The sequence below is a fragment of the Anopheles cruzii genome, chromosome 3, assembly GCF_943734635.1.
Source record: "Anopheles cruzii chromosome 3, idAnoCruzAS_RS32_06, whole genome shotgun sequence".
NCBI classification, from domain to species: domain Eukaryota; kingdom Metazoa; phylum Arthropoda; class Insecta; order Diptera; family Culicidae; genus Anopheles; species Anopheles cruzii.
The window spans coordinates 64,648,794-64,658,434 of record NC_069145.1 but is presented as its reverse complement, the minus strand read 5'-3'; the positions used below and the strand labels follow the sequence as shown (position 1 = coordinate 64,658,434).

Here is a 9,641-nt window from a genome sequence, read left to right as displayed (position 1 = left end):
TGAATGGAACGCTTTTTTGCAGATTTTACACACAAACGGCTTTTCACCAGTATGAGTGCGGATGTGGTCGTTTAAGTGGGTTAACCGTGCAAACTTGGACGGACAATGCGAACACTGATGATGTTGGTCCTTGTTGTGGATTTTCTTATGTTGTCCCAGATTGCTTAAAGACCTGAATGCTTGGTCACATACTTCACACACATAAGGCTTGTCACCAGTATGAGTGCGAATGTGAACCTTTAACTCTGAAGGAAGAGCAAATTTTGAAAGGCAATGCGGGCACTTATGATCCTTGTTGTGACGCACAGAATGCTTCCGCAGAAGTTTGGATGAACTGAAGGCTCGGTCACAGATTTTACACGCATAAGGCATTTCGTCTGTGTGTGTCCGGATGTGAATCTTCAGCTTGCTTGAATTAATATAAGTTGCGGAACAATGAGAGCAATGGTGCTTTTGCTTATTGCGATGGCTTTTTCTCTGGGCGTTCCGATTTATGTCGTTAACTCGTTCATCATTCCGACGTTTATACGAACGCAACCGACGTAGCGTTTTCTCTTGATCGTTTTTACGTTTTCGGCCAACATTGAGCTTTTTTCCGGCATCGATGGCAGCAATTCCGTTCTGAATTGATTCTGATGCTGAACCATTAACACACGTGTTGGTTCTCGCAGAGGGATCTTGTCGATCCTGGCAGATCAGTTCTGAGGGATTTGTTTGGAGGTTATCCTGTTCATCGAAATCGTCATTTTCTACTTTGATCGCAATTGGATTTTCCTCTGCTTCGAATAAATCATCATGTTGGTTGCAACAACATTCTTGTATCCCATTTACGTGAGGAACTGTGCCACTCCTCTGAATCGCATCGTTCGCTGCATCCGGTGTGGTGACTTCAGTTTTGATAGACAATTCTGTGCCAACCGTTTGTTCAGCAGAGTGGCCAAGATGGTCTTTACTGATGTCTGCCTCGTTCTTCACTGTGGTTTGCTTTTCGGTAAATCCATTGACCAGTGCAATGTTTTCGTTGCATCGCCAGCGAAACGTATACATCTTATCCAAGCGCGATTCGCACTTCGCGCACAAAAATGATGGAACTCCAGGTAATATATCGGCCTGTAAAAATATGAGTCTCATAGAACAGTCTTTCTTGTGGAACAGGTTGAGATGCTTGTTTTAACAATCGTCCTACCTGAAAACCGGTACAATCGAAGAGTAGTTGAAGCTTGTATTGTCCGGATTCGTCGTTCGGTAGGGGCTCTAAATCGTCACACGCCGCCAAGCACCATCGGCATGTTTTGGGGGTTCTGGAAAATAATGTGCTGTAATACCTTTCAATATTCATCAAACACCAACTTACTCAACACCATTCTTCTTCTTGATAAATGCCGAAGGTTTCATTTCGACTGCAATCGTCTATTTCTGTGCAGAGATTTTCTAAATTCGTCCGCGTGTAGTTTGTTTACTGTTGTGCGGTGCGTTTTGACAGTTTCGGTTCCGTTTCTCGGTCGAATTATGTCATCACAGGAACTCACGAGCAGTTTATAAACTGTAATTGACGGGTAGCTCCCCAGTGAACAATTTTGAGTGCCCGAGCCGAAAGTCCACGGTTCGGTTTATTGACGTCGCCGGTTCGGTGACAGTCCTATATATATTTTCTTTGGCCAATTTGCTTCAAACTGTCGACGAGCTGTCAAAGGGCCCACGCCCAGGACTGTCGACCAAAATTCTCCGAGCGTGCCCCTTGTCTCTCTCCCTCTCTTCTATGTGTCCCCTCTCTTCTTTGTATTCCCCCATTTTCTTTCTCTTCTACCCGACCCCAAATAAAATAGTTCGTGTTTGGTCGGTTTCGAATCGGTATATTTTTTCTCTCTTTTCTTTGGATCACTCTCACTTTTCACTATCGGTATGATGCGGTGCGGATGATGCTTGATGACGACGCAGACACTTGTTGTTGCATGTTTTGTGTTGGAATCCCATCAATCCATTTAGTCGGGCATCTGAAACGAGCAGAGTGAAAACTTTTTAACACTATTTGAACATTACTGAACACTGTCCAATAAACTTACCTGGATTATTTCTATCAGGATCACACATGATTGAACGAAAAGCACTGTACGAGAACTTGACACTTAGGAAATACCAAGGCAGAAGCTTCGCCCCGACACGAAAATTCAACTAAGTCCTAACCGAACAAAAGATTAAAACTGACTGTCGTCCGCTCCCGAACATAGACTTTTTTCGCTACCCTTCCCTACCTACCTGACCCTGCACTCGGACTTGTACAAATTTCCGAATGCCCGGCGACACACACGCTTCGTTTCTCGGCCCTTCCGCCCTTCCCTCTCCAGGTAAATGAAACCCACAAGCTCGCGTTCGTATTGCCTCTCGGCTCTGGCCCCCTTCCTCTCCAGGTAATTCAAACCCACAAGCTCGCGCGTGGAACTCTCTTCTCTCGTGGTTTCCTCCGCTCTTTTCCGCCGCTGCCTACGAGCGGACCCTCACGAGCCCGCCTGCCCGTCTTTTCTCTTCCTCGTCGCAGGCAGAGGGGGTTCGGTTTCAGCCTTCCTCATCCCTTCCTCAGGCCGAGGGGTACCTCGGGCACTCAAAATTGTTCACTGGGTCCGAAGTCACTCAATCTTGTAGGCAATTCAAAACATAATCATCGGCTAAACTCGTTAACCCTGCGTCCACACTTACAGCAAGTTGGGCCAACTTTTTGCTGTCACACTAGCAATTTCTAGACGTCAAATCTGTGAGCTCCAGTGAGTGAAATGACAGTTCGTTTGTTTATGTTTTTAATTTGGCAGTTTATCATTTCATTCTGTTGCCAATTGCAGTTTTGCACCGAATAGGCTTCTTCGAATATTAAAATGCCTTTTAAAAATAATAAAAACAAATCTAAATCGCGGAAAATGTGTTTAGTTGGTGCGTCTGTGCTTGTTGCATACGCTCAGTATTTGGATGCTGAGCGTGTATCACGACGTTGTTGGACGCGAGAGCTCTTCGCGGAGGCTTCACACCACGGATTACATTTAATCGACCAGCTGAACGATGGAATAGGGTTCCGGAATTTCACCCGATTGACCGCAACAGATTTTTGGCGCACCGCTTCCATTGGTAGCTATAGCTGGGCAGTGGTTCCTCAACAATTCCGTTATGGTTCGCCATTTTTTTCTGCGGATAACATTAACAACGACTTTTTCTTGTTCACCAAATTGTTCTTCAAATTATTTTCCGCATTTCGCACATACCTTTCCCGAGGACAATTTGCACTTATTTCTCAAATTCACAAACTTGCAATCAACGTAAACAACAGCTGACACCAAACTACGTTTACAAATAATAACAAATGATGTTTTCCTTTTCTTTCTATTGCCATTTTTGTCATAATCTGATCCGCTCTCGAAATGCTGTCCAAAAATTTGGACAGCGAAAAAAGTTGCCCGTACCAACTGTCAAATTGAAAAATATGGCCTCTCAACCCGAATCGGTACAAATAACCGATAAGCAAGAGGAACTCAACGGCAACTCAAAGTAGCTCACGGATGTCCAACAAAAATGAGTGAATTTTGCTGGGCCTACATACATTTTTCCCCATTTACTGTAAGTGTGGACGCAGGGATAAAATACCTCAATTTTGATCAACCCGGAACAGAAATTAAGCCCAACATAACACACAGGATAGAGATGAGTGGTTAGCCGACACGCTAGAAAGGCAGATGGAACCTGGAGAACGTGCGGCGACTACTGCGCTGGGAATGCCTCGGTTCGGTACCCTTTACCATATCTTCAGGACATAGCATATGTATCGAACGAGAAACGAGAATGGAAGCCGATCGGATACGTCGCCAGGAAGTCCCTTATCCTGATGAAACGCCGAATAATCGATAAATGAGAATGAAATGAGGCGACACACGTCGGGAGCAGCTAGTCTTACATAAGAAAAACTTTATTCGTACGAAACTGTAACAAAAGAGCGAAAATATCAATACATAAAACTAATAAGTAAGTCTCGTCGTTCGCAGTCTTTAACAGGAGGGCATATGCTTCAGGAACTGTCCATCGCCCGTGGGCTGCGCAAAGCGATTCCTTATCAGGTAGGTAGCAATAACTTCCGCCACCTCATGCGGGCGATCCTCGTGAACGGCGTGACCGCAACGGGCCAGTACCTGTAGCTGAAATTTTCCCTGCATCTGACCTACGGTTAGCGCTCGGTCGAGATTATCAATCGCGGCAAGTAGTAGCAGCTTCGGTACGGGCACGTCGAGAAACTTTTGACTTAACCCAGAAAACCATCCTTCCCAGTATTTTTCCGATTTCGACAGATCTATACGCCAGGCGTACTTTCGCAGATTTACCGCCCCAGCTCCGGTCGTCGGTGGTGATGAGGGTGGCGGTGGTAACGACGCGGCCTGTTCTTCCGTCGGCGAAGCGCTTTGTGCAGTTTCTGCATCTTCGGCTATGGCGTTCGGGTGTTTAAAATCCAGCTTTTCTTCGGTAACCGACTCATCATCCTTCAGTGGCAGCTCGTTGGTAGCCAACTGCTTGGTGTCGATGCTATAGGAACAATACACGCAGTTATTACACAGTTGCTAGGGCGTCTCTGGGGTGCTTAAGGCTTGGAACTCACTTGATGATCTGTCCTGGCATGGAAACGCGAGCCGAATCGACGTTGCGTACCTGTCCACTACGTACGCACCACTCGATGGCGTGCTGAATGCTTTTAAAGGTGGTCGGCCGTGAGCGTAAGAAGCTCTGCATGCTGGCAAGAGCTTCCAGGGCCGTCCCTTCCACCACATCGATCACAACCATGCCGAGGAGCGACGGAAGGACGAACATGTTGCCCACGTGCACACAAACCGCACCGCCCATCGAATGACCCATCAGTATGATCGGAGGCGCTGATTCGCCGTACATCGCTTGAATCACCTCGCCGACATCACTGAAAGTGCAAGCGCCAAAGTGCACAAGCGATCAATAAAGGCCTTAAGAAAGAGTTTAACGATTGCAGCTTACCTGGCCAATCGCTCAGACGAGAGGTCGTTTTCTTCCACGGTAAAAGTGTCGCCATGTCCTCGGATGTCGAACGCCAAGCACTGACAATGTATTAGCTTGGTTATTTCAGTCTGGAATAGTAAAAGAAAGCTCGTTGAAAGCCTATTTCGAACTCTACCACCATGCACGTTGCACTTACGCTGAAATGTGCCCACGAAAGGGCCGAATAGCCGCCCCCGTGCAGAAGCACCAACAGTGGTGCGTTCCCGGCCTCAACCGGTGGGCCAGAAAGGTAAACTCGAAACTTTCCCTGCGCGGTTTCGACATCTCTTTTCTCGGCGAAGAAAGCATTCCACATTAGCGGGTTGTAATCTGTCTGACGGCGAAAACCACGGTCGCTGCAAATAAAAAAAAAAACAAAGTACATCAAAACAATGCCCGTAGTGGAAAATTCGGACATCACTTAAGGTCGGAAAATGGGGTCATGAAAATTGGTAGCCTTTCAGAAGGTACTTACCTAGGCTTTGGAAAGCGCGGATTCGGACACATAGGCGGTAGTCTAGATTTCATCATAACGCGCTGTAAATTCGACATACAAGAAGCCACCAATTACCAGAAAAAGCAGAAATTGACCGCCGCCTCTGCTTGGAGGCGATTCACAACTGACAGCTAGCGGAGAAAAACACAGCAAACGCTCTTCGAGTGCGCGAACTTAGCCCAGGGTTTTGCTCCGGTGGAAAACGTCAGTGGAATGTTCCCATGCCAGATAGGCGAACGTAAACAAACAAGGCAACAGAAGAGAAAAAAGCGAAGCCGGCCGGTAGTTTCCGGTGGAAAAAGATGGTTTTCATTCAGAACTATTTACTTAAATCGCTTAAAAAGGTAGTTGCAAGGATTCCATTGCGAAGTGTACTTAATCGTCTTAAATGCCTTATTTTCCATTTTCCAGCAGCCAATTCGTAACTATCTCAGAAGTCGCTTTCTGGATTCGCTGCGGGTGACGGTAAAAGGTGGCCACGGTGGCAACGGATTTCCCAAGTATGGTGGAGCTGGTGGGCAAGGGGGAGCCGTCTATTTTGTTGCCAAAGAGGGTAAATCGTTGCGCGATGTTGTCACAATGTTTCCCGCCAAGCGTGTGGTGGCCGGAAATGGCGAAGAAAGTTCCAAGATCCGGATCCTTGGTCGGCGGGGTATCGACCAGAAGGTGGAAGTTCCGGTGGGAATTCGCGTGCTGGACGACGCCAATGGTTTGGTAGCGGAGCTGGACGAGGAAGGTAAAACTTGTCTAGCGGCAGGCGGTGGAAGCGGAGGTTGTTCCGGAAACTCTTTTCTCGGAAAGAAAGGTCACCAGCGCACGCTCACGCTTGATCTAAAGCTCATCGCCGATATTGGGCTGGTCGGTTTTCCTAACGCTGGCAAGAGTACGTTGGTGAAGGCGGTGTCCAGAGCATCCCCAAAAATTGCTTCTTATCCTTGTAAGTGGTAGAACGTTACCTAATAGATAATCCAATTGACCAACCAATGTCTTCTTCAGTTACCACTATCCGGCCACAGATTGCGACGATAGAGTACGATGACTACCGGCAGATAACGATAGCCGATCTTCCGGGACTGATTGAAGGAGCACACGCAAATTTCGGAATGGGTCATAAGTTTCTCAAGCACGTTGAACGCACGCGGCTTCTGCTGATCATCGTCGATGTGTTTGGGTTTCAATTAAGCCAAAAGCATCAGAAGCGGAACTGTTTGGAAACGATCTATGCGCTAAACAAAGAATTGGAGCTATACGACAAGGCTCTGCTTGATAAACCTTGCGCCCTGATAATCAACAAAATGGATAAAGAAGGAGCAATAGAGGAAATCTGCAAATATGAACAATATTTTCACTCCCTGCAAGGTAAATCTCATGCCAGCCGGCACGAAAATAAATGTTCAATAATTTTTTTTTCATTCTCAATAGACGGCCTTAAGCTATGCCCTCCCGAGCTGCTCCCGGAAAAGCTTCTCACGATCGACAGTGTGATACCGATTTCAGCTAAAAATATGAAAGAAATTGAAAAAGTGAAACAGGAAGTACGAACCATTCTCGATGTGAAAGCAGAAGAAGAGCTGCTGGAACAAAGTTCCAACCAAGAGGCAAATCTTCGTCTAAAACTAGACGAACGAGGACCAAGGGTTGTGTAAGAATCCTTGTTATGCGTGTAGTATGTACATATCTAGAGCAATAAAAGTACCGATCAATACAGTGCCCAACATCAAGTACCCATCCGATGGGTTGGAACAAATTGCAATAAAAAATCATTCACAATACGTATGGGCGATAGGTAATGTGCATTGCATCCGTCATGAAACCATCAAATTCATAAATATTGGCCTCGACAGTGTGTTACGCGCATGTCCCCGCCCTCCTGTCCAACAGTACCTACTGCGACCGGTTGCCGGCAACGTCAATCTAACGACGACGGCAAAGAACCGTGCGTTGCCATGGGAAACGTTTTCATTTATCGCCGGTTTGTAGCAAAGCAAACTTTTCCCTTATTTATTCCTTGCTGACCATAAATTGTTATTGCAGCAGGTCCTTACCGTGCAATTGCGTGCAGTACTCACTTGGCCGTTCCATCTTGCCAGAGGTTTCGTGTCGGGAGGAGACGCAAGACAGACGAAACAGAAAGCCAAAATTACTGTCAATCCTGTCCGCAATAGCACGCCTCGTGGCTTACTGGAATCCACCTTTTTGCCCCTCTTCGGCTGGCCTCCAAAAAGTTGTCAGCATCAATCAAACTTTTGCGGGTCTCGCATGAAGGTTGCCAGTGCCTTGGGCTCTTTAGCAAAGCGACACGCGGTTGCATTACATCACCGAGTTGCATTCCCACTGCAGTCGCACGGCTCAACTAGTCGGTCATGGATTGGCCCAGTACCCGCGTGGCCCAGGGTGGCCTCTTTCACACTCCCCGCGCACGCTACACAAAAGAAACACAGGATTTGATCAAAGGTGAGTAGGCTCAAGCTACTATTGCAGTGTCCTTGGCGTGCATTGATAAGTGTCTGGCCTGTTGCAGTGCTGATGGAGGAAGCCAAACTGACGATTCTGCAGCGCAACAAAATTAACTACCATCTACGCAACGGAGAACCATTGCCGCTGCCAAAAGAGCCAAAATACGAGCAGGAATACAGCAACTTTCTACCGGTGGCCATTCCGCGAAAGAACATCAAGAAGCGCTCGCTGTCCACCATCATCGAGAGTGGGGCGTTCGATGTGGAGAAATACGTGCCACACAAACCGAAGGAACCGATCGAGAAGATGAAGCTAAAACTGCAAGAACAGATGAGCGGACTAAAAGTGTTTCCGGACGATGGTCGCCGGCGCCGAGTGGTGCGAAGTAAGAGCGAAGGTTTCGTGGATTTCGTCCCACCCGATCGTGCTAGTGAGCGTAAGTGTCACAGGGCGCACAGTAACTTTCATTACCGAAAATGACTGCATTTCTGATTTCAGTGCTGGAAGAAATCAACGAACGTGTCCAGTGGCTAGAGGAGATGGAGGCACTGGGAGAAGGAAAAAAGCATCGTCCAACGATTCAGCTACAGATTGCGGAGAAGCTCAACGAGCTGAAACGACTGGAACGCAGCAAATCACACGAGAACACAATCTAATGGACACTGCACACAACAAGCACTAAACCACGTTACGAGCGCTACATTGAATTCACCATTTTGCTTTTATATTAAATTCAGTACTTGCTTAAACCTACAGCAAAATTACATAGTCGTCGCCCGCAACCATACGTACAGCGTACGGCGTTGATTTGCACGGGAAAAACGTATTCCGATTTCGTGTCGCGATTCCGATTCCGTGTCAGGAAACATCGCTAACCGGCAACGAACCGATTGGGGGGAGGAAGGTGTGGTATAGAATAAAATATTGATTTTTTTGCTTTTTATCGGCAGTAATGAAACGAATAAAGCACGAAATGCACTTCTCGGTGTGTTTAAATTGCACCGTTCCGCGGGCGGGAAAAGCACTTCCTGAACACTTTTTCCGCAGAGCACATCCTCCATTCCGCTTCGAATCACTATCCTTGCGCGGCTTTCGCTTTGTTTTTGACCTTTTTGACCTTCTTTAGTCCATCCATGCTGGACCGCAGCACCTTTGCATATGTTTCCATAAACTTGGCCACCTCGTCGCGCTTCACCACGGTCGAGAGTTTCTTTGAGCGCGACTTAGCCCGGACCAGGCAACTGTACTCGGCCGGTGTCGGTAGCGGGGGGTTACCTTCGCGTGGCTTCGGCCGATCGTTTCCGTCGTCTGTGAGCGACAAAAAAAGACATTTATACGAGTAAATGCGGATAGTGTGACGAAAATGGCACAGGCCGACTTACATCGTTTGATCGTTACCGTGAAAGAGGAATCTTTCCGAGCTGATTGTGCTAACAGTATGAGCCGCGAAAGGAACTGCGGAACGAAGGCCAAATCAATTAGGGGTTACTAACAAAATTGAAATCACTACAACAACCTTCTACTTACTTCTTCGTTAGTGAGTAGAACCATTGTGGAGCGAGATAATGTTGAAAACCTATCGAAAATTAGGGTAAAAAGGCCACTTTCGTGGTCGAAAGCGAGGAATGGGACTTCTTTAAAGATTCCGCAAACT

General features: G+C 47.0%; 4 protein-coding genes across 4 annotated transcripts; 2 read left to right on the top strand and 2 right to left on the bottom strand.

Moving 5' to 3' along the window:
• Positions 1–3,978: 3,978 nt before the first annotated feature.
• LOC128273008 (protein phosphatase methylesterase 1) lies at positions 3,979–5,643 on the bottom strand. The gene is made up of 5 exons (XM_053010910.1): positions 5,510–5,643; positions 5,192–5,390; positions 5,014–5,123; positions 4,628–4,939; positions 3,979–4,554 (listed from the first exon to the last, which is right to left on the bottom strand). The coding sequence occupies exons 1-5, from the start codon at positions 5,584–5,586 to the stop codon at positions 4,026–4,028; spliced, it is 1,227 nt and encodes a 408-aa protein (XP_052866870.1). The 5' UTR covers positions 5,587–5,643; the 3' UTR covers positions 3,979–4,025.
• A 189-nt stretch (positions 5,644–5,832) lies between these two features.
• Positions 5,833–7,233, top strand: LOC128273273 (GTP-binding protein 10 homolog). The gene is made up of 4 exons (XM_053011209.1): positions 5,833–5,874; positions 5,945–6,467; positions 6,527–6,889; positions 6,953–7,233. Exons 1-4 carry the CDS (start codon positions 5,833–5,835, stop codon positions 7,174–7,176), a joined length of 1,152 nt encoding a protein of 383 aa, XP_052867169.1. The 3' UTR covers positions 7,177–7,233.
• A 651-nt stretch (positions 7,234–7,884) lies between these two features.
• LOC128274098 (UPF0193 protein EVG1 homolog) lies at positions 7,885–8,643 on the top strand. Its single transcript, XM_053012184.1, has 3 exons — positions 7,885–7,984; positions 8,052–8,423; positions 8,486–8,643. The coding sequence occupies exons 1-3, from the start codon at positions 7,894–7,896 to the stop codon at positions 8,641–8,643; spliced, it is 621 nt and encodes a 206-aa protein (XP_052868144.1). The 5' UTR covers positions 7,885–7,893.
• A 57-nt stretch (positions 8,644–8,700) lies between these two features.
• Positions 8,701–9,619, bottom strand: LOC128272989 (signal recognition particle 14 kDa protein). The gene is made up of 3 exons (XM_053010890.1): positions 9,515–9,619; positions 9,370–9,442; positions 8,701–9,295 (listed from the first exon to the last, which is right to left on the bottom strand). Exons 1-3 carry the CDS (start codon positions 9,536–9,538, stop codon positions 9,063–9,065), a joined length of 330 nt encoding a protein of 109 aa, XP_052866850.1. The 5' UTR covers positions 9,539–9,619; the 3' UTR covers positions 8,701–9,062.
• Between the last annotated feature and the right edge of the window lie 22 nt (positions 9,620–9,641).